This window comes from Xylocopa sonorina, chromosome 7 (assembly GCF_050948175.1).
Source record: "Xylocopa sonorina isolate GNS202 chromosome 7, iyXylSono1_principal, whole genome shotgun sequence".
In the NCBI taxonomy this organism is placed as follows: domain Eukaryota; kingdom Metazoa; phylum Arthropoda; class Insecta; order Hymenoptera; family Apidae; genus Xylocopa; species Xylocopa sonorina.
In genome coordinates this window covers 5,008,880-5,031,103 of record NC_135199.1, presented here as the reverse complement: position 1 = coordinate 5,031,103, position 22,224 = coordinate 5,008,880, and the positions used below count along the sequence as shown (strand labels likewise).

Genomic DNA, 22,224 nt, shown 5'->3' with positions numbered 1-22,224 from the left:
AGTAATATAAATTTATACCATACGTTCTCATCAAATTCTTACAGTCTTTGCATAACACCTCTTTCAATAGTAATAATAATAATGTTCGTTTCTCATTATATCCATCCCTTGAAAGACATAACTGTTTAAAAATCTGTAACAGAACAAAACAAAACAATTAGAATAAATATACAAAGGTAAAATTAGTTATATTAACATTTTATAATAAACAAATTTTTAAAACCATATTTTCAACATTCAAATGGAGTCTATGGACAACTATGGACAATGAAACGCATAATAAAATGAAAAGTAAGATGAAAATTCAAAGATAAATTTATATTTATAATGATAATGTTCAATAAGTAGTTAATCGAGTATGCAATGATTAAATAAAGTTAGTAACAGAACAAAAGTATAATAGAATTATAATTGAGAATACTACGCAGTTGATAAACAAGCGTATGAACGTACCTCGAATGTAGAAACGTGCCTCGAAAAGTTATATCGACAACAGCGAACGATACACATCTTACCGCCAATAGAGGACGATGCGAACTGACTGCCGGTGTCATTTACCGCACGCCCCGGAAACGACCGAAAGAGCGCGAAGACGTTCGAACGAGGCCGAAGGCACTCGAACGTAGTTTTCCAACTACGCTTCTACGTTTCATTCTGTGGCCTTGGTATTCCGCTATCTGCTTCAACTGTAAACAAATCAGCTAATTGAAAATCTGCTACAAGAGACACGTCTCGAAAATACAAGTTCCAGGAAAATTCTCTTGTGTATTTTTCTGAGAAAAGTTACGCGCACTGTTATGTTATGATATATATTGTCCTAGATAATTTGCACAGAGAAATATCATATATGTTATACATATATAATATATGTAGTACACGTGTAAAACACGTATAACATATATAATATTTCACTCTACATATTATTTTGTTATCTATACAATGTTAACTGCAAATATTGCAGTACATTATGTACTCAAATACTCGAATTCTTGTCTTAAGAACGAAATTATTGCAAATGACTAGATTTTGACTTTATAACAAAATTTTCTCTTATTCTAACATTACACTATTTTAAAACTATCCTTCAGCTATTTTATTCTACTTTGCTTATACTACTTAGCTTAGATGTCACTCTATGTGATTTCTGTTTATCGGTTGCCACATATTTATTATACATGGCGCTATTTCTCCGAGAAGTGCTTAAACTTGTCGCACATCGTTATCAACAATGAAGTAAATCTTCTTTAAAACTAAAATTTTAATTCTCTAAAATTCGAATCGTTCTGCACTGAATCGGTAATGATATTACGTTCGATGATAAGTTCATTTCATATCTTATCTGTGATATCATAGTTGCGCCGCGATGAACTAACAGCTGAGCCTCCCGGTAAAACAGTACAGGGTCGTCTCGAATTACTTCTTCCCATTCGTGCCTCGTCCGTCGAGTCACGTCATACCGAAAATTCCAAACGAAAGTTGAACAAAAATGGCACTCACTTTCGGTGTGTGCGAAACACCCGGCTGTAAAACATTGGCCAGCCTTCAATGTCCGACTTGCCTAAAAATTGGGATACAGGGCTCGTATTTTTGCACCCAGGTAAGCCCCGTCCTTGGTATTTGTAGGTTAACTCGAGAAATAAATATGTTCGATATTTAAATTCTCGTCGTCTGACATTAATTTGTAATAATTAAAATTTTTATTTTCGCTCGTGTTCAGTTTATTCGTGGAAGGACTAAAATTCTAGCACTATCGGTAGACATTACTATCAGCTCTGCAATTATTAATAAACGATCGTTGCATGTGCCCGTTCGTAAGAGAACGTTCTCTGATTTTAAGGAAGAAAATCGCGAATAATTTTGTTAGCTACTCTTTCAATGTCTTAATTGTGTTCATATTTCGTTTTAGGACTGTTTTAAACAGAGCTGGAAAACGCACAAAGTTATTCACCAATTAGCGAGTGAGTATTGCTACCGATAATTAGACGAAATATATATTCATGTCGATGGAAAATAAATTTCTAATTATAGTTAGAAATATAGATCTCTGTTGTTAAATGTTCAGATATTTATGTGGGACATAATTATTTTTATTAGAGGGAACAGGTGGAGACAAATCTTCTAGTGAATATAACCCGTGGCCTTCTTATCATTATACTGGTAAATTACGCCCTTATAAGAGGGATCCTCGTCGGGAAGTACCCGAACATATCAAACGTCCAGATTATGCTACACATCCTACGGGTCTGTCTATAAGTGAACAAGCAGTAAGAGGTTCCGCTCAAATAAAGGTTCTTGACGATGAAGAGATTGAGGGCATGCGAGTAGCTTGTAAGGTACAGCAATATTTAAAGTTGTTGTACCATTGTAGTTTAAACCATTTTTTAATGAGAAAGGGAAACATTAAATAAAAATTTCATCTGTAGCTTGGCCGAGAAGTCTTGGATGAGGCTGCACGTACCTGTGATGTAGGTGTTACTACAGCTGAAATAGATAGAGCAGTTCATGAAGCTTGCATCGAAAGGGACTGTTATCCATCTCCATTGAATTATTACCAATTTCCAGCTAGTTGTTGTACTTCTGTTAATGAAGTAATTTGCCATGGTATCCCTGATACCAGGCCATTAGAAGATGGGGATATTTGCAATGGTATTTTACATTATGCCTTTGTAAATATAAATATAACTGCAGATAACTATATGATTTCTGCATTTTCTAGTTGATGTAACTGTGTACCATAACGGTTTTCACGGTGATTTAAACGAAACGTTTCTGGTCGGTAACGTAAAACCTGAAGTGAAAAAATTAGTTGAAGTCACGTACGAGTGTTTATCGAAAGCTATAGACATTGTGCGACCCGGTGAAAGATATAGGGAAATTGGAAATGTTATTCAGAAACATGCACAAGCGCATGGATTCAGTGTAGTACGCAGTTATTGTGGCCATGGAATTCATCGTTTATTCCACACTGCACCGAGCGTGCCTCATTATGCCAGTAAATATTCTACTTGTGTAATAGATAGATTAGATTCGAGCAATTTTTATTTGACGAATATTCTCGTCCACTGCACTTACCTGCAACTTTCATTACTTTCAGAAAATAAGGCTGTTGGTGTTATGAAGCCAGGGAACTGCTTTACTATAGAGCCAATGATATCTCAAGGTACTTGGAGAGACGAGATGTGGCCTGATACTTGGACGGCAGTTACTGCGGATGGCCAATGGTCTGCGCAATTCGAACACACGCTACTAGTTACTGACACTGGTTGCGATATTCTTACGAAACGACTTACAAACGACGGCAAGCCGTGGTTTATGGATCGATCATAGTAGTGTTCAATCGTGAGAACTATTATCGAGTTTACGTCATTTGAAATTTTGTGGATATGTAAGCACTGTACTGCTTAAAATTGTCTTTGTTTTTACTCATGCGAGATTTGTTTTTTCAAGATTCAACTCCTCTTCTAAGCTATAACAACATTAAAAACCTGAATCATATATCTCCTGTTAGGTATTTTTTACTGTACGGCTATTTTATTGGATAATTTTATAAAAGAGAAGAAAGAGGATGCGAAACGAGACGACCCTTGGAAAATAAAATCTCCGTAGATTTTTGTTTGTAACCAAATTGGCTCCTGTACCATATGAATAGATTACCTCGTTGATACATATGTACATATATATAAGTGTAATTCAAATTGGTGACGCGCAATGATTGAAATAAAAAAAGGAATTCTGTAAATCAATGGCGGTAATCTTGTCCATCTTTTTACAATCAACTATGAGTACATCAACAGACTTATCTAACAATAAATAACATTAAATAAATTACTATGTTCTACACGATATGACTGTTCTCAATGTATCGTCGACGAAAATTGGATGAAAATTCTAATTTAACGAACTATATTTCGAGCAAGCCTTTTTCGTTGACGAACCTTGTTTGTGTTTATGTGCGTGTGCGTGTACAAGAACAGCATAAAATTCCCCACTTCAGAGAAACTTTACTCATTATCGAGTAAAGTTACACAGAAAACCCCGTAAGAACAAAGCCAACCGGTAAATAGGATCGCGATAAATATTCGCGTCCGATGATATATACAAAATACTTCGTAATGACAATTTATACTCCGGTTTTAGGACTCAAACGCGATCCAAATTCAGCGTTTGACTGATCGTAAGACGTTCTTCCATCATACGACGCGTCAGGCTGCGAACCTCCGATATCTGCTTCGTCATTCTCGTATTCATACTCAACTTCCGCGTTCTCCTTCGTCTCGTCATTCTGTGACTCGGCATTGCTATAATCAGTTTCATCTGGCACCATAATTCTCAGCGGTCGTTTATTACTGTACACGCCCTGCCGTTGACGATGCTGCTGTTGTTGTCTATCGTACTCCTTTCGCTGTTCCTCGTACTGTTGCATTTGTTGTTCGCGCTCTTGCTGATTTTGTCGTTGCTTCTGCCGATTTTGAACCCGATCCTGATAATACTGATCGTAACGACCGTCCTCATTGATTTGCTCACTCGTCTTGTACTCTTCATTCTTATGATTAGGCGGTAAAGTTTCATCATTTGATTCACTTTCTTGTAGCTGTTGCTGCTGCTGTTGTTGCTGCTTCCGCAATTGTCCTATCAATTGACTGTTAACATTTCCAGCAGCTGCTAGAGCTGCCAATTTTTCAGCAGCCTCGCGATTAGGCAGAGTTGTATAAAATTGCGTGGACATTCCATCGTTGTTAGATACTTTGTTAAAATAGGTTGTTTGGCCCTTTTGACTGTTCGTTTCCTCGTACTCGATGTTATTTTCCACTTGCTCGTTTCCATCGCCGATATACGCGAGGTTCTCGTTCTGTTGCAGAGCAGCACCTTCCTGATCGCCTATAGGTGCTTCCGGTTCCACCTTGTAATTGGTATTGACTCTGCCAGCGACGTAATCCTGGTTGTACAAGAGTTGCTGTTGTTGTTGCTCCTTGTTATCTTGCTCGTCGTAATTGAACGATTGCATCTGGGGCTGCGAGAAACCAGTCACGCCGGTAGGCTGGAAGTATTGACCGAGTTGCTGCTGAAGAACGTGTTGTTGAAGTTGTGGCTGATGACCTGGAATTAAGAATGTTTCGGTTCATCTCGGTACTCCGATGTTCCACATCGATTAATAACGTTCAATTCCGAGGCGCATACGACGCATTAAAATATATTTCTGTCTCACGTTCTGAAAAAGATCGAGCAAATACTTTCTCTTCCACCGTGTTCTTATCTAGTTTACGACGAAGCGTCAACTGCTGCTGACTATTAATCGCATACGTTATTACCAAATAAAGATAAGATTGGAGAAAAACAATGTTTAAAATTACTACGGAAAAGTTAAGGAAGCATTACCCGTTTGATATTGCTCTGGCATTTTCTGCGGGAAACTGTTCAGAAGATCGTACAGTTGAGTCGCGGACAGGGGAGGACCAGCTGGTGCCGGATGACCGACGTGCAAATCAGGCATTTGTTGGTTTATGATGTACGGAGTTTGACCAGCGGTGCCAGGGAAACCAACGTGCAGAGAACTGTGAAGGTTTGTCTGCATCGGTATGTTTGACTGTCCAAGTTGAATGTTCGTCCCGATTAGGCCTATATTCGAAGCTGGATGATTGTTCAAGAAGACGTCGTTCGTTTGCAAGTCAGGATTCACTAACGTCGAGAGTGTCGCGAATTCTGGAGGCAGATACGTTGGCAGAATAGTTTGATATTCCTTCTGACCTATGTCATTCGTTTCGGTTACTTCGTATTGGTGTTGCGACGGGGTTGGACTTGTTACCGTTTTCTGCGGTGCTAAACTTGTACTAATGGTAGCGATATCGAAGTTTGACAGCAGAGAACCTGTAGAAAAAGAAGTAAAGAAGAAAATATATGGTTAACAAGGGGATTGAAGACGCATTTGATCTGCACACAAACCAGTTAAACCCAAAGACAATTAACTAACCGTGCGGATTAATTTTATACGCAACATCGCTTGTCTGTTGACGTTGAGCCTCTTCTGTATTCGCCTCGCCATTGAAAGGCTTGTCCATGGGGCTCAGATTAGGCGCAGGAATCGTATGAATCGGGCCTTTGTCGTCGTCGATGCCACCCCTATGGGTCGGCGGTAACACAGCGGCTTCCGGTCTGTATTCCGGACTGAACTCCGGCATTTTGTTCACGGAATGGAATTCTTTTATCGGCGGACGTTGTGGCAGAACCGCGAGATTATTCAAAGGAGCACGTATCGGTATTTGATTCTTCCAAATGGTAGGAGGCACGTTGAACATCGGTGGACGACGAATTCTAAAATGAAATAGAGGAAAAGAAAGGAAAAATCACGTTCGATGAACAACGTTCCCTCGCTGGTGCCATTGCTTTGAGTTTCAGGTGTAAGCCTTGCCGCTTTTGAAAAGCTATTTGAACGTTTCTCAACAAAGTGTTGGAATAATTACTTGAAGGAATGCGGTTTACATCTGAATGTCTCAAACTGTGAACGCCTCGAACCGGTAACAAGTGCCTCGATGGAACTTCAGAGCTTCACCTGTAATTCGGCGGGGGTTTCTGGAGCATTCGTTTCGGCGGGAAGTTCCCATTAACGTGTACAGTATTTCCGACAGAGATTCTAGAGGCCATCGGCCAAGGCTTCTTGAACATCAATTTGGGAGGTTGCGGGGGAGGTAGGGGTGGCCTTCTCATCTTGTACCTGGCTTCGACAAGACAGACGCACGCGACCAACAGCCAGCAGAGCCAATTTGTTGTCTGAAAATTGGTTAATAGAGCGTGTCGTGTGAGTTGCGTTTCGTGAGAAACGAAACATATCAGTTGGATCATCGCCAATTGTCATTGCCAATGTTATACTTCTGAACGGTCAGTGGGTCTTCCTTTGCATGTTCATATCTATTATTCGTACAGTTGAAGTCTCGATAATTTCCATTCGAAAAGTGTATAGAAATACGTTCGATTTCATCATTCAATTATAAGAGATACGTGCATAGATTGAAATCTGAGACATCTCGAAGTCGAAAACACGCGGAGAATTTGTAACGATCGGAAAAACGGACGCGTCAGAACCGGAAATCCAGACCTGTCTTACGGTATTCACATATCGGCACGTGCACTTAGTTTCGTTCTTCGCGGCTATGGTGTATGTGTTAAGCAAATGCGCGCGATGTAATATAAACCAGTGTTTCTCAAGCTCCACTAAATTAGTAAAACGAATTTAATCAATAATACATAAGTAGCTACGAAATTTCTCTTAGTTTATAATTCGATAAAACTCGACCATTCATGCACAATTTCACCTGAACATTACGGTATGTCCAAGCAATCCGAGGGAATTAATTCCATACGCAGCAGAAACGGGAAATATGCGTCCCAGTTACGGACTGACAATCGACGGACGATACTACTTCATTATTCGTGGAACTGTTTCAGAAGTACTGTTTCCGCATTCGATACCGTTCGTAATTTGTTACGTCAAACGGCAATTCGAACGGTCGTAACAATGACCGTGACAATGGCCAGCCCATTGTAGCGTAAAGTCTGATCGCGTCGCTGTTTGAGAGACACTGGCAACAGCGATGAAACCGAAGAGAGAAGTGCCGCGAGTTGTGTTAGCGGGCAAAGTGGGACGTTGTGCCACATCGGCGTAGGAAAAGCGACGGGGGGGTAGCCGCGAAAGATCGGGAGTGAAGAGCGAGGTCGAAAAGAAAATACAGCCGAGCGTGGAAAACGTGGACGGGGCCCGGCTGAGTCGCGCGTTAGAAATGCTGATCGTGGATGCAACCTGTTGCATCGCGATCGTTACGTTCGTCATTCGTTTTCGCTCGACTCGCATTTCCGGCCGAGAACGCGCCGCGGACGATTCGAAGGTGTCCGGATGCCGGAAAGTCGGACGCTGGACGCGAGAGCTCCCCGGTTTTTCTTCTCCACGGTGCACCGCTCGCCGTTTCGTGTGATTTAGTATGTTGCTCGATAAATGGGAACGCGTTAAGCGGTTTTGCATCGAGCGAAATTTTTCTGGACGATCGACGATACTTCGTGGTGAGGGTCTAACGTGGAATCGAGAAAGTTCAATTTCATATTCACGTGGTATAACGTACAGAGTGCATTGTTATTAAATTTCAAAACGATTCTCCGGTAAATTAACTCGACGATATAAGGATAAGGAGTGTAGAAGCGCTGGTACGTTTTCTTCAGTTTTTTTTTTTTTAATAATCGCGTTCGAATGAACGTTTCCAATTCCTCGTTTCACTTCTGGTTGTATGAAAACAGCGTTCTTTTTTCCCGCGGATATAAAAAGAAATATGCAGCTGGTCCCTGTTAATGATAATAATCAGGCATCGACCGACTGTTCTTTTTTTGTCATATAACGGAACTAGTTTCTGTATTGGGCAGGCAGACCTATTAACTTAATTTTTCAATCGTAACTATAGGCTTGTATATTTATGCAGTGTGCACGATGCCGTAACACAACTAATGCTCGGAAAATTAATGGAATTGTATATTAATCAATTTAATAAAATTATAGAATTGGACTGTTGCGAATTATAATCACAATCTATTTATACTGAAGCACGCTGTATACATTTGAAGCCTATTAAAGAAACTTACATCGTAAATCAACAAGTTCATAAATCAGATAATAATAAATTAATATTAACAGTAATAAGTAACTAGATTATCAGAAAAATTAGAACGAATCAATTTTATGTTAAGAAAATGTACTAGCAACGATTACGTGAATAGAAAGCAAAGAAAATTGTATCCTCTTCGATAACACCATTTAATAAGAAGAAACCACTGTACAATGACAGAAAGTTTCTTTAAAAATATCATCTTTCAATTAGAAACAAAGGTTGTTTAAAAAGCACTCGTTAAAAGGGCCGGAAACGATGTAAACATGAAACTTTTCACTTACCTTCATCGTTTTGTCTTCCGGCGAATGATTTCAGCGAGAAAGAAAAGACAATTTTCAGATTTACCACCTGCAACTTGACGTTTTCACTGTAGGGAAAGGGGGTGAAACAACAAATGAGAACAAGAAAAGGGATATATATATAGATATACCGGAAGTAACGATCACAAATAATCGAAGACGAGTTATCGCGCGCGGTGATTGGACGTTGAGGAAGCACTGCGTGTTCTGCACGCAATTAGGTCATTGTCCTTCATTTATACTCGCAACCGGCGAACGTATCATCGAAGGCCGAAACGTTACCTCCTACCTTGCTCTGATGGATAACAGCTGCTTCGAAATACGGAACGTAACCGGGAAAAGTCATTGGTTCCATGAAATTCAGAGGAATTCCTAATTCCACGGTTATTCGTTCTGCAACTGCAACCGAGTCGCGGTGAACCGTTAAGTTAATTGCATCGAGTAAGTAAATATTACTCTAACTACATTTATTTTTACATTCTAACCGTATTTTTTGATTAATATTGTACATCACAAGAATATTAATTGATAAAGTATCATTGGTGAGAAATATCATGATTCCTTAACTCTTCGATATGAAATAATACTAATCAATACTCTCTTTTCAACTTCTGGATAAAGAAGTCTCTCAATTCATCTTTCCACTGTATTTTCTTACAGATAAATTCAATTTAATTTTTCTCTCATCTTTTTACTCTCCTTTCTCCCATCTACATTCCATCGTAAAGAACTTAAAGACTTCTGCAGTGAACGTCACCCAGAAACGGTACTTCGACGAAGCCTCCTTTAGAGAAGATATTTAACGCAGAATCTCTGTCTCGATTGAATTTTGCGTCTTTTATTCTGATTTAAACACTATTTAGAGCCAATCTATGGTCGATTGCGACTCAGAAATCGTTTTGATTAAATTATCTGGTGTTGAAGGTATTTACCGCGAACGAGACCGAATGTATCGACTGAGGATCCATCCTCGCAAACCTGTTACAATCAGTCGGAGCGGAATTCGATGACAGGAAAGTCGATTTGCGACTGTATCGGGGGATCTTTTGCCAGTCGGGACAGATGGACAGAACCGATCGAAGACCGGTCGGACGCCGTTTCTCTCCATATCCTGCTACTGGATTCCCTCGTGTTGGTAGAGGCGTGTGTGCGTGGATGCGCGCGGGACCAACGTGTGTGATCCAGTGACCCACTATATTCATCGGTGCTACGTGAGTTTATGACTAAAATTATGCGGCCGTGCCATTCAATCTTTCACAGCCGAATGGAAACTTTTGCATAGAGGCACGCGTGTTCGTTGCCCCGTCGCGTGACTGCGGCCAATTTCGTGCGCGAGGCCTCGAAACGTACCAAAACCACTGATATCTCCGATATTTCCATTATTACATCTCTCCCTCCCTCCAAGAATTCCTTGATTTCAGATATCTATTTTATCTTCCAATGCGATTCATTTGTCGGCACGCAATTAGAAAGTTGAAGCTTCGATAGCTTTCAGGGGTATGTTTGGAATGACGGATGTCACTGCGAGCTGTACTCCGTGAGAAACTTAATGAGGAGTTCAGATCGTTTCGGAGACGATTCGTCGAAATTCTGCACTGGTATGTAGACTGAGAATCACTAGGATGATATACATTTTTAATATGGACAATGTGATTAGTACAAGTGGAAGAATTGAGATGCAAGAGTACGTTTGGCTAAATATTATTTAATTCAGTCGTAAGACGAAACAATCGACGATAACAATGGCAAACAACAGGTCGCGTAACAACAAACAGAAAAGATTTATTCAGACACGAAAACGGAACAATATGGGGTTCGTTCGTTGAATGTCTCGCTTGCAAAATCGTATACACTCTGCGATAGACTGCGATTGGAGCAATGTCAGATCATAGGCCTGGTTACAGATATTACAGGGCCTATGATTGTGAATTCTAATGAACGTTAAGATAAAGGGGGAAGAATAAAAGTAGTATGTATGTATATGGCCTTCTTCGTTGCATAAAGATCGACATCAGCGTTCCTCTGGCTTCATTTTCATTTACACGCATAATGAATCGTTGCGCACTTTCATACACCATGTTCACCTTCTCCTCAACGATTGCCAATCAACGATTCTCATTTCGTATCGTCGATGAATGGAAATTAATACTGCAATCGTGCAACGATAAAAAGAAAGGAAAGAAATGATCGTACGATTCATTCTTCATTTGACACGTATCACAAAGTAAAATCTACTACAATAAAGTATCCTTTATAACACTGAATTGACTTATTCCCAACTGTTTCAGCATTCATCGGCTCGTAATTTGCATCTTGGTCTGCTTTCTTTTTCCAGAATAACTCGAAGAAGATTCGCCCATGAACTGCCTCCCACGCGAAACGTTTTGGTCTTCTTTCGTTAACGAGGCGAAAGCAGGAACTCGGTTGAATGCACACGCACTCACTTACGTACATAGGTAAATTGTTTCTAACTTATTTCTACACACGGACAGCTTTCGATTGATCTTCTAGCAGAGCTTCGCGAAATCTTGCGTGACAACGTAACACACTTCCACTGAGTTTCTTCGCGGGCACTACAGTTTCAAAATTTCCTTGTACTTCTGATGTCTTCCGAATCCGTACGTGTTCGGATTGAACGCATAGGAATAGACCACTGAAACAGAAAATATTAACAGGAGATAAAATTATATTATCGCGGTGTTGTTGGAATATCGTTACAAATATATCAGAAGTATTTTAAATGAAAAAGAGCCACCTTCTACATATGCAAGTTGTAGTACACAATATTATGCAGAACCATGAATATCCTGGGAAATCTGAGATACAGTATACGTGGAATCGGAACGAAGGATTAAAATAGATATATGTGTAGCTAACACAAAATGCATATAACTCGACATCAATTTCTCAGGACTTTGACACGTGATAATAAATGAGACCGCGTTGCATATTCATCTAGACAGATCTCTGGAGAGATCAGACAAGACATACACAGATAACACGAAGTATCAGTAGACCAGTTTCTAATTGAGAATTTTATGTTACAGAGCTGTGGGAACTAGTTACAGTCAACTTTATCTTGCGAGACGACAACCATGGTCTACGTCAATTTTAATAACCAGATCATAAAACTGATCAGTTCACAGAAAACTGGAAATCATTTAATGTTGACAAAAATACCTTCGAACACAGTTCCAAAGCGACAAACACTGTAAAGCAATTAAACCTAGAACATCTCGGTTCGCATTACTTCTAACAATTCCGCCCCTTCGATTCGTTGCATCGCGTGTGTCGTTTAAAATACTTTGCACCTTCGCAAGCAAACCACAAACATACAACAACCCATGCTCCAGGGCAAGCATTCACGATTTCAATTACCTGTGGTCGACCATTCGATCTACCCTCGATGCAGTCTCCTTCGTTTCGCCATCTCGCTGACAGACCTTCTTCTTGGCGCGCTACTTCGCCTTCGATAGAAGCCGTGCGCATTGAAATTACCGAACGGCTGCAGTAGTTCCTGATTCGGCCAATACGGGGTCGAATGCGAATTCAGCAGAGGTATCTTCAAAGGCTCGTGCAGCAGGGGATAAGAGTTCGGGAGCGGAAGCACGCCGTGAAAGTTTTCCAGCGGTTGCAACTTGGGCAACTCGTGACCGTCCTCGTGTTTCAAAGGAGATACTTTAATGGTCCCTATGTCGGGCTCCATGTCGATCGATAGACTCGAGTAAACGGATAAATCATTATTTGCAATGTCTCCATTCGGTAAATCCAAATTCTCTTTATCAGGAAGAACGTATTGAAGATGTATCGGTGGATATTCAACGCTTTGTTGAATGGAGATCGGATTCTGAAGGTTCAGCGGCGAATGAGGCGCCAATGGAGGATAGATCGGATAGTCGTGTCCTTTCGTGTGGTCGTTCAACAAGTTCAGATGAATCGGAACGTCGTAACTGGATGGTGGTGGCTGATTGGAGTGCAGGTCGTGATGATTATCCTGATGGAAGTTTTGGTAGTCGTTTGCGTTGCCTGTCACGGTATTCTTGATGTCTTTGCTGGGCAGTACCGGCGGCGGACCATGGTAACCGATCTCTTCCGGTTGGGTTAGAGCAGGCTTTTGGGCGTCCAAGTTCGGGGAGCTGTGGTCATGATCGTCCGGTTTCGTCGGTTTCGCAATGAGAAGGCCCGCTTGATCATCGACTATAAACGTGACGTCTGTCAGTCGTGTCTGAACGTCGATCCTTCGTTTCGTGAATTTTGTCATCAATTATGACTAAACAAATCTCTTAATTCATGAAACGAAGGATTCATTTGTTGCAATATTTACAACGGATGCATCTTTGGCTACTAATTTCTAATCGATTAAATATTCCAAATGGTCAGCAAACAAATGTACACTTTAATTGATGTAAATTAAGGCAGCTATTTCGCACGAAAACTTTCGGATCGATCGATAAATTTGCTCGGAGAAAGCGCGTTACGTAAATGTCCGACTCATCTCGAAGGGTCCTTCCCAGAAGAGAAAGTAGAATGAATCCGAATTTTGAAGATCGCGAAGGAAAGAGAAAGAAAGGAGAAAAAGATTATTCTCACGGAAGAGAATAATTGCGGATGATTCGAAGAAAGCAGGGACGTGTTACCCAGGGAAGAAGCGACACTAATGCGACTGAGGGAAAATTCACAGAGGTGGGACCGAGTTCGTAGCATCGGATACAACGATAGAATTGAAGGTGTCTTTACCCGGAGTACATATTCTGCAGTCGGCTCCACTCGATCGTTCGTGGTGCACGGAGGAAAGTTCCGGAGATTAGGATCTCGTTTGAAAGCGAAGATCGCTTTTACTTTCCTTGTTTTCAAAACGCGTAACTAGCCACACGCCTCTCACCGAATTTTTTCCACAAAAACTACGTATCACGCGCCCGAAGCAGGAACTGCTTAATTTTCATGCGTATCCACGGTAACTACTGTGTAATTGCGTTTCTAGTTTCTACGAAACGAGCCCCTACGGAAGCGTACGATATTAGTACTGGTGCACGACATTAATAGTAACGTGGTTCAATGATTGTTATTGGCGTTGGAAAGTCTTACCATCGGAAGACGATTCGTAGTGGGAATTTCCATGGTACCCCTCGTTCGCCTCGGCATAGTCCCCGGCACTGGGCGGTGGACCTTCGTAAGTGTCTTCGTGACCTGTCGTTCATTGCGTTGAATTAATTTAAACATACTTCTAATTTCTTAAAATTCGTTTTTACTCTCAATCAGGGAAGCGCGAGGTGTAACTTGGAAAAGGGCTTACCACCAGCTGGGGGATGATCGTACAAGTAATTAGGATGCGGTGACTCCGAATGACGATATACAGCGCTCTTGGCTATGTTACGACCCAACGCTGTGACCGCGTCTCCTGTTTTGGTAATAATTTTTCCCTTCGTCGAGACAAGGTAACCGCTCCCCTTCAGCAGCTGACCCTTCAAAGCAATCACACCGCCACTTATGGCCTTTACCGCTTGCATTAACGTGCTAATGATCGCCTTTTTGAAGTCCCATACGTCGAACGCCTGATCGCCATACTATCATAGAAAAAGTCGATTAACAAGACACGTTGACCGCAAATCAATCGGGATTAGATTCCATTTTTACTTTATTGAGTATCATAATGTTGCACGATATACAGCTGAGATTGTTATAAGAATGCTTTCTATGCTACCGTACGAACTATATTTGTACTATACTAGCGTAAACTATCATATCGTCTCCTCTCTTTTCTACCCTTGATCAGTCTGAATTTACATTTCCATACCAAATTCGTTCTTCTTTAATAACTGTTCAATATTTTCCACATCGTTGCGTGTGCGCCAAACGAAACTCAGATTATGACATGTTCGAACGATTGGCGATGACATAGCACGGTCGACCTGGTTTACACGGCGTCAATTATCCGAGCGTAGTGATCTCACGATGGAAAATATAAATTTCGACACAATGTTCGTCTATTCGTGAACTGATTCTAAGCGCGTATTACTTATTGAACTACTTCGTCTGGATGATACGAAGAAAGTAAAAATTTCGTGATCTTTCTCCACAAGAATGACGCTCGCAAAGATAGATTTTCTCATTTCCATTGTGAAATTCATGTTTGAAATTTTCCATGATTAACCAAGGGGCGTATAGAGACGAGAACTAGCTAAGATTTCCCTCCTTAATTGCAACCTCGCCGACCCATATAAGGATTTCCTTTCGTGCGGTTAATGTATCGATATAATCGTTGCGCTAATTTGTAAAAATCTACGTCGATTAAAATGCAGGCAGGTACTAATTTACTTCCGTTAAAAGTGAATAAAATCGTTTGATTATAGCTCAGGGGCTCGTTCTTAAACAACTCGATCAACTTCATGCGGCTGAATCAGACGAATTCTCAAATGGAACAGATCTTTCTTTTCAGTGTTTATTAAAACGCAAACGAACTTTCAACACGGACGAGATCACTTTCACCCGCAGCAGATTACGTCGTTAACTGAAATTCATTATAAAGACGAACTCTGGGAGCCCCTTTCGAAATACCGGCATTCCTGACATTGGCTCGTTTCAACGAATACGAACTTCCGCCAGCACGTGAAACGTACTAAATATGTCGCGTCGAAATACGAACTTTTACCACTGTTATGCGATAAAAAATTTCCTTCATTTCCCATAAAAAAAAATACCAAGGATCTCTTTTAATCAGCACCGTGACTGCGAACTAGCGATTCTCTCTCCGTGAAACCTGTCATAAAGTTGATCGTGTATCTCAATCGAACCCGCTGTTTAGATCGTGACGACAAACTTGCGAATGGCTACATAGTTACCGAATAAACTTGTCCGTATTCCGGCTTTTTCTTATAGTCACTCGACGACGAACTTGACTGGGCACTCGATTGGGAGCTCGACGCGGAGATCGAGGAGGATCCTTTCGACGCGCTGCTCGATGCGCTGACGAGGCCGCCGATTATGCCTTTGGCAATGCCACCGATCAAGCTGCCCGATCCTTTCAAAATTGATCCAGAATCGGATCCGGACGACTGCGGGTAGCCTCCTCCGTGATGTTCTCCGTACGATTCAGGCGGATATCCTTCGTATTCCTCATGCGGATATCCGTCTGGCGGTGCTTCGTATCCGTCTTGGCTGTACACTTCGCGTTTCGATCCCGATCTCTTTATCCTCTCCTGCATTAACTCCATGTACTTGGGGTTTGCCAGCAGTTCGATCATCGCTCGATTCCCACCGACTTTGTTCGCGATGTTCACCTGCATGTCTTCAGGTAGGAGTCGATAGATCTCGAAGGCTTGTTGCCCGCTGAGCTTTTCGATTCCGGACTTCTTGGCCACGTTCTCGAGCAACTGCCACTGTTCGTTAGACGTTCCTTGGACCTGTGAGGCCTTCCGATACGGCGCCAGCCGTTCGAGTTGCGCCGATGCACGTTCCTGCAACGCTTGCTCGGTAGATCCTGCACCCTCCGAAAGGACGACGATGCTCGAGCAACAGCCGAGCGCGAGCAGTGCCAATAACTGAAATTAGTCGGAACGTGGAGTATTTCGATGCAGCTCGTATGGAGAGAGAAGAGTCGAGGAGTTGTGGAGGAAATATGTAGAGAAAAATAGCAGGAGCAATTGTGAAGATGAGCAAAAAATGAATCGGAATGAGAGGATACGGTTGATAGGATTACCTGGGAAGCTTGAAAGCATACTGTAATGCTAGTATGTTTGACATTAGAAATTTTCATTAAATTAATCGCTGAATAAAATTGACAGGGAAATGATTCGAGACTAAATCGAGGTTATTTTTGACAATAAAATGCTGTTTTGTCAAGAGTATGTTATAAATCAGTGAAGCATACAACATGGGAACGTGAATGTTGCAAGTGGAGCGGTTCTTGGTGAAAGTCACACGAAGACGCAGGGGCTAGGGTTCCGCTTTAGAAGATGTCCATATGTGTGACGGTCGTAACAAACAACGATCTTGACAGAATTGCCGGTTTCACGAGTATCGACAGAAGAAGAAACCAACGATGAGCGACAGGCAATAGGTTGAAAAACGTCCATGTACCGAACGTGTGTATGAAATCCTAAAGTAGGCTCAAGGTTCATCGTATTTCTTCAGTTCTACTGTTTCAGGACTGTTGCTTTTTCGATATTCTATGCTCTAATTATTTTAGAAAATGGTCACTTAGTGATTTATCTCATTCTTTCTGTGAATTAACGACCAGTTCCATAAAAAATGAAAGTACTCTGTCATGCTTTCAGACATTCGCATTTAAATAAAAAGTAAAAGTAATAATTAAAATTAATCATCGCAAGGACTGTAGTAATTGAGAAAAATATATTATTTAGTATTTTACGGTCACAAATTAAAACCAATTTTACCGTTGCACAGTCGAAGTAAAAATTTCTAATGTTTCACATTTCTATACGAGTACCCTGATGTATATAAATTATAGCAATATATGCAAAGCCTCAACGTTGCAAATAAATAAACAAGAAATGAGCACGTCACTTAATTGTAAAACGAAAGTAACAAAACTCTATATTAAAGTGCAATATTTATATGGCTGAAACCAGTAATTTGTAGAACTACTCACATCTATATCTGTCTACATCACCAATTTATTAAAATTAACGCAGCATATAAAATGTAGAAAGTAGTGCAACTATTTCTATCGAATTAATATAAGAAATATTTCCTACAAAGTGACAATTTTGTTCTGCTGTTCACAGTAGACATTCTATGCAAATTTATGTCAATGCCGCAATATAATCGTAACCTATACGTACGACCAATGATGGTCGGCAAACGATTCACATAAACCGTTGTCAGAGATATTCAGGGAAACCGCGAGACTTTATTACTTCCGTGTTTCGAATTAACTGCTGGGAGAGAATGTGCATTTTCTCGGTCGGACGAAAGTGATCGGAGCGTCCTTGCTCTTGCACTTGGTAATGTCAACGTTCGACCCAGTTACCATACGTTTTTCCATGAACCATCATAGATGCGTTGCGCTCGTCGCGATTTCTAAAAATCCTCTAGCGAGTTCATACATCGCAGAAACGTTACTTGGAATCAAGCATGTTTAATCTTTAAAAGAAAAAAGAAATCCTAAAGACCAAAATTTCTCGACTATCATTCAGCGAATCTCGTTTCGTGCGGTCCCTATAATCGGGGAAAACTTTCATGAAATATTTTAGTTGATAATGATGAAAATGTACAGTTACTCCGTTTAGATTTGTTTTTTAGATAAAGGAATTAATGAACAGTAACTATCTAAAAAATTAAATATAATTAGCGAAAAAATGTGCGACAAATAGAAATCTTGAAGAGTCTCGAATTGTCCGCTGACTAATTTCAACTAATGAATGAGCAAATGAAAGAAACGCGATTTATCACGGGTAAACGACCGCACATTAATGGCGATGGTCGACGCGTTTCTTTGCACTTTTACCTTCTACAAAGCGCGAGGATCGAAGTTAAGGCAGATTTTCTCCATTGTCGGTCGTGAGTGTTGAGAAATACCATACCCAGGTAAGATTATAAACAGATGTGTATTACTTTCACGTGGGTGTTAACCACGGCTCGTCTACTTTCGATCATGCCACAAGAAATGGATACAGCAAGACGTTTCATGAACGTTTTCCCGTAGGTCCTCGCGTTAGAGTGAGGTTGACCTTGCATCAGGAGAAGAAGATTTTAAGAACTTCAAACTATAATTAACATCAAGGGGTAGAGCTTAATGAGTCGATGACGAGGGCGAAAGAAATGAAACTTCGATTGGAAAATCAGCACTTCGCGCACATGGACCGAAGGAAATTCAATACACGATGATCTTGGAACGCGTACCTTCATAGTTGACTTTCACGGTAGATCGGTAAAAGGATCACGGCACTCTCACTGAACTCACTGGCCATCGCCAACGAGTATTTCCTCTCTTTATACCGACTCCCACTTTTTAGCCTTACAGGGGAGGCGTTGCCCAGCTAGTGATCACTTTTCCTCCAAAATCCTTTAAAAAGATTAACACTCGATATTGGTCCACGGGACCAGTGTCTGGTAAAATTATTTCCAGCTATACTATAGTTTCTTTTCACTTCCTCGTTATCTCCAAATTACGTGTATATCATTACTTTGATCGCTCTTTTAATTATTACTGTCGTAATTTTTAATTACGTAAATCGAAAGAATAGATAGAATAAATTAATATTGTAATGTCACATGCAACGTTTACATAGGTTCTATTTCTAAATATGGTAGGGGATGATCATAGGAGTTGTTAGAGTAGTTTGTTTAATCGTTAAGAAAATTAAAATACTCGTAGCAACATCGCCCAGAAACATGTTCCATTCTTGCCCTTCGTTTTCATTTATTTCTATTTCGAGTTTGGCCTGCAGCTTGGAAAATTGCCAATCACATCGTTGACTTACTTTCTTCGATCGCACGCGGACAGACGTCGGGACCAAAATTCATAGCGCGTAATGCGCGCAGTATTATAATAAAATGCATTTCCTCGATCACGCCCGGCAAGAAAGAGAGGAAGAAATACTTACGTAGGCGCATCCATCTTTTTTTTTTTTATTCAACCTCTTCAGTCCAAGCACGCTAATGAAAGCGTTTTCAGTGAAAAGCAGATATATCATTTAGAATAACGAGTAGCAGGTTCCGTTCGATCGCCCTCATATTTTCCCCATTCTTGCTTCTTCATACGTGATGAACATAATTAACTACTCACGTAATGACATAATTAAAGCCTCGTTAAACTTATCGATGTATAATTGGAAAATTGATCATCTTGCGTTTTATTTTCTGTTAAAGTGGAACAACTCGTACTCTAAACACGCTGATATTCAACTTCTAATAACATGTATATCTGTGAACTTTATAAGCTATTAAAAAATGAAATTTTAAGTAGCACTGTGTAATTACAAAGGACACATGAGATATAGAAATAGGTTCTGCTCTGATACATTGTAGTTCAACTTCGAAATTGAATACGTTAAATAGAAAGCGAGTAAATCGGAGGAATTCCGTCATTATTTGTATCCGGTTACATGTATGTCCACGATGAAGGGACATCCTTACGTGGACACGTAACGAAAATCATCTACTTCATGGCAGAATAATTGTACCAGAATACAGAATTATACGTAATACATAAGTTCGATGTTGATTCCCTCACTGTCTTCTTCTTCTTCTTCTTCTCTGATTGCACAACTGTACCACGTCTCGATGATCAATTCTATAGTCATTATTTTTGCGTAAGATTGAACAGAGACAGAAATTCTTATGTACAGGTGAACTTGTAATAAGCATCGCTGGTAATTAATCCACAAGAATCGTAATGTTGACAACAGAAATAATAGCTCGACAAGTTTCAAGGTAAATGGACGGAAACCTCGCAAGTTAGCATTGTTATAAGTAAGATGAACGTAACTCGCATCAACAGGATATGAATTGTCTTAAAGCGGGAGAAATCGTTGTACGATGATGCAGCGATACGAGTTTGATACGAGGCGAGTAAGAAAGGCATGTGAAAGGTGCAGCTTTAGAACGATATTTATCATAAGGTAAAAATGAATGCTCAAACGAAAATTAAAGTGTGTGCGGCATGTGCGCCGTTTAAACAGAAAGTAGAATAAAATAAAAAATACTTGTATTTGTCGTTGTAGAAAGTTATTACTGCGTAAAAGCTCCTTGTTTCTTGCGTATGATTAATACAGTAGGATCTTTGCACCTTGAAAAGCTATGAGATGTACGCGTTTTTCTTTTTTAACGTTTGTTTCGGACAAATACACTGGAAAATGATTAAAACTTCATTTATTGAGCTTCATTAATTTCACACTACGGTTCGCATTGCACTTGCACTTGTGCTCTCGTCAATTTTTCGAATTAACCGAACGCAAAAATTTGTCAGCTTGGAATTGAATGTGACAGCAACAGCTGGCTGGAAATTGAAAGGATTCGCGACTTATCGAACCATTTGGCGTTAATGCGAGAAGCTCGCGATATATGTATTTCTGTTTGCATTTCGTATAGTAACCCTCTGCGAAACCCTCGATCATTTTGCATGGTCTATCCTGCTCCCTGTAACATTACTGTTTTCAGTTTGTATTGCTCGATGCATTTACTCTTTACGCGTTTTCGGTTTTATAAAATGGTACTTACAAGCAGGTCTCGATGCGTACACTTTGCGTAAAGCTCTCATGGTTCACAATGTATTTCCACTCTGCTTTTTTTGTTACACCTAGTTTAGGAAATATGATTTGTTCCTGTAACGATGAAAAAAATAAACGCGTGAAAGAACTGAATTGATAAAATCAATTTACTGCTCCTTTTGTTTCATTATTTACCGTAGAGGCACAGAGTTGTTCTTCCGGGTCTTCGTTCGAATTTATATTCACATCTATCTATAAAATAAAAAATCTATAAAAGTAGATCCATCGTCGATATATAAAGTAAAAGTAAAGAAACGTGATCGTAAAGTTTTGTATCACAAATAACATGAGCATATAATCGTGTAGCGTAAATCGCATAATGCGTTTCGCTACAACGGAAGGCTTTTAAATTGCTATTTCATTTTGTTATTTAATCACAACGCAAGGGTATGTAGAATACAATTATTTTATATAAATTGATTGCAATCGATAATGGATTTAGTAGAAGTTCTTTCGGAAACCTCGTCTCTGTTGGCATAATTTTGAATGTTAGGATCCTTCCTTAAAGCATCCAACACGATATCCGTCGGATAATATGGAGTATGTTCGCAATACTTCCTGTGCTTACAAGTTTCAACTGGTCTGATAGCTAAAAGTAATTTGATCAACAACCAATATTTCTTAGAAAAGAAAATGTTCGTATACAACAAATAGTTTCGATTCAATAATATTACCTAAGAAAGGTTTATTTGGCTTCGTCTTGCATGTAGAATATGCGAAGAAGTGAACTGTGATTATAAACTGAAAAAAATATTTAATTATTAATCACTTTATAATTAAAAAAATAATTTACATTAGAGAATTTACATTGTATACTATGATACTACTGAACAATTTACATGTTATTCAACAGAGTCAATTGTTTTAATTACAGAACAATTCAATAAACGCGAGAAGTTTTATCATACCTGCCACTTGCGTTCAAAATTTTTGGTAAGTGATAAGAAAATCATTGATGATACTAGAGATCTTCAATTTACGAATAAATCAAAACGATAAGTATCGAATTCTCTAATCTTATCTACTATACCGCATAATACCGTATAATAG

The 22,224-nt window shown here is 39.9% G+C and overlaps 4 protein-coding genes across 6 annotated transcripts; 1 reads left to right on the top strand and 3 right to left on the bottom strand.

Annotated features, from left to right (window-relative positions):
- The first annotated feature begins 1,405 nt into the window (after nt 1–1,405).
- Nucleotides 1,406–3,642, top strand: LOC143425106 (methionine aminopeptidase 1). Of its 2 annotated transcripts, XR_013102006.1 has the most exons (7): nt 1,406–1,597; nt 1,907–1,958; nt 2,095–2,333; nt 2,424–2,646; nt 2,717–2,992; nt 3,095–3,385; nt 3,509–3,642. XR_013102006.1 is itself a non-coding variant. In XM_076897610.1 (6 exons), the coding sequence occupies exons 1-6, from the start codon at nt 1,487–1,489 to the stop codon at nt 3,325–3,327; spliced, it is 1,134 nt and encodes a 377-aa protein (XP_076753725.1). In that variant the 5' UTR covers nt 1,406–1,486; the 3' UTR covers nt 3,328–3,426. The 2 variants fall into 2 exon arrangements, 1 of the variants encoding a protein (XP_076753725.1); XM_076897610.1 differs by lacking the exon at nt 3,509–3,642 and having other exon boundaries at nt 3,095–3,426.
- Nucleotides 3,512–6,866, bottom strand: LOC143425105 (uncharacterized). Its single transcript, XM_076897609.1, has 4 exons — nt 6,548–6,866; nt 5,969–6,309; nt 5,377–5,865; nt 3,512–5,097 (listed from the first exon to the last, which is right to left on the bottom strand). Exons 1-4 carry the CDS (start codon nt 6,835–6,837, stop codon nt 4,121–4,123), a joined length of 2,097 nt encoding a protein of 698 aa, XP_076753724.1. The 5' UTR covers nt 6,838–6,866; the 3' UTR covers nt 3,512–4,120.
- Nucleotides 6,867–11,480: 4,614 nt separating this feature from the next.
- On the bottom strand, nt 11,481–18,952 carry LOC143425145 (uncharacterized). 2 transcript variants are annotated; one of them, XM_076897694.1, is made up of 6 exons: nt 18,806–18,952; nt 15,784–16,482; nt 14,238–14,508; nt 14,030–14,131; nt 12,323–13,156; nt 11,481–11,597 (listed from the first exon to the last, which is right to left on the bottom strand). In XM_076897694.1, the coding sequence occupies exons 1-5, from the start codon at nt 18,809–18,811 to the stop codon at nt 12,342–12,344; spliced, it is 1,893 nt and encodes a 630-aa protein (XP_076753809.1). In that variant the 5' UTR covers nt 18,812–18,952; the 3' UTR covers nt 11,481–11,597; nt 12,323–12,341. The 2 variants fall into 2 exon arrangements, with proteins under 2 accessions (XP_076753809.1, XP_076753810.1); XM_076897695.1 differs by having other exon boundaries at nt 12,323–13,141.
- Nucleotides 18,953–20,718: 1,766 nt separating this feature from the next.
- Spz (Spaetzle domain-containing protein) lies at nt 20,719–22,209 on the bottom strand. Its single transcript, XM_076898153.1, has 7 exons — nt 22,205–22,209; nt 22,083–22,143; nt 21,849–21,915; nt 21,636–21,763; nt 21,310–21,366; nt 21,125–21,228; nt 20,719–21,043 (listed from the first exon to the last, which is right to left on the bottom strand). The coding sequence occupies exons 1-7, from the start codon at nt 22,207–22,209 to the stop codon at nt 20,836–20,838; spliced, it is 630 nt and encodes a 209-aa protein (XP_076754268.1). The 3' UTR covers nt 20,719–20,835.
- Nucleotides 22,210–22,224: the final 15 nt, after the last annotated feature.

What these genes read in the sequence shown, in the direction of transcription:
- LOC143425106 (XM_076897610.1), top strand. Translation starts at nt 1,487, where the DNA reads ATGGCACTCACTTTCGGTGTGTGCGAAACACCCGGCTGTAAAACATTG. An exon ending in GCTCGTATTTTTGCACCCAG is followed by an intron (nt 1,598 to 1,906) that starts GTAAGCCCCGTC and finishes ATTTCGTTTTAG; the next exon opens with GACTGTTTTAAACAGAGCTG. An exon ending in AGATGGGGATATTTGCAATG is followed by an intron (nt 2,647 to 2,716) that starts GTATTTTACATT and finishes TGCATTTTCTAG; the next exon opens with TTGATGTAACTGTGTACCAT.
- LOC143425105 (XM_076897609.1), bottom strand. Translation starts at nt 6,837, where the DNA reads ATGATCCAACTGATATGTTTCGTTTCTCACGAAACGCAACTCACACGA. An exon ending in AAACCCCCGCCGAATTACAG is followed by an intron (nt 6,310 to 6,547) that starts GTGAAGCTCTGA and finishes ATTTCATTTTAG; the next exon opens with AATTCGTCGTCCACCGATGT. An exon ending in GTATAAAATTAATCCGCACG is followed by an intron (nt 5,866 to 5,968) that starts GTTAGTTAATTG and finishes CTTTTTCTACAG; the next exon opens with GTTCTCTGCTGTCAAACTTC.
- LOC143425145 (XM_076897694.1), bottom strand. An exon ending in CGATCATCCCCCAGCTGGTG is followed by an intron (nt 14,132 to 14,237) that starts GTAAGCCCTTTT and finishes AATGAACGACAG; the next exon opens with GTCACGAAGACACTTACGAA. An exon ending in CTACGAATCGTCTTCCGATG is followed by an intron (nt 13,157 to 14,029) that starts GTAAGACTTTCC and finishes CACGACTGACAG; the next exon opens with ACGTCACGTTTATAGTCGAT.
- Spz (XM_076898153.1), bottom strand. An exon ending in ATTTTGAACGCAAGTGGCAG is followed by an intron (nt 21,916 to 22,082) that starts GTATGATAAAAC and finishes TATTTTTTTCAG; the next exon opens with TTTATAATCACAGTTCACTT. An exon ending in AACAACTCTGTGCCTCTACG is followed by an intron (nt 21,229 to 21,309) that starts GTAAATAATGAA and finishes TCATCGTTACAG; the next exon opens with GAACAAATCATATTTCCTAA.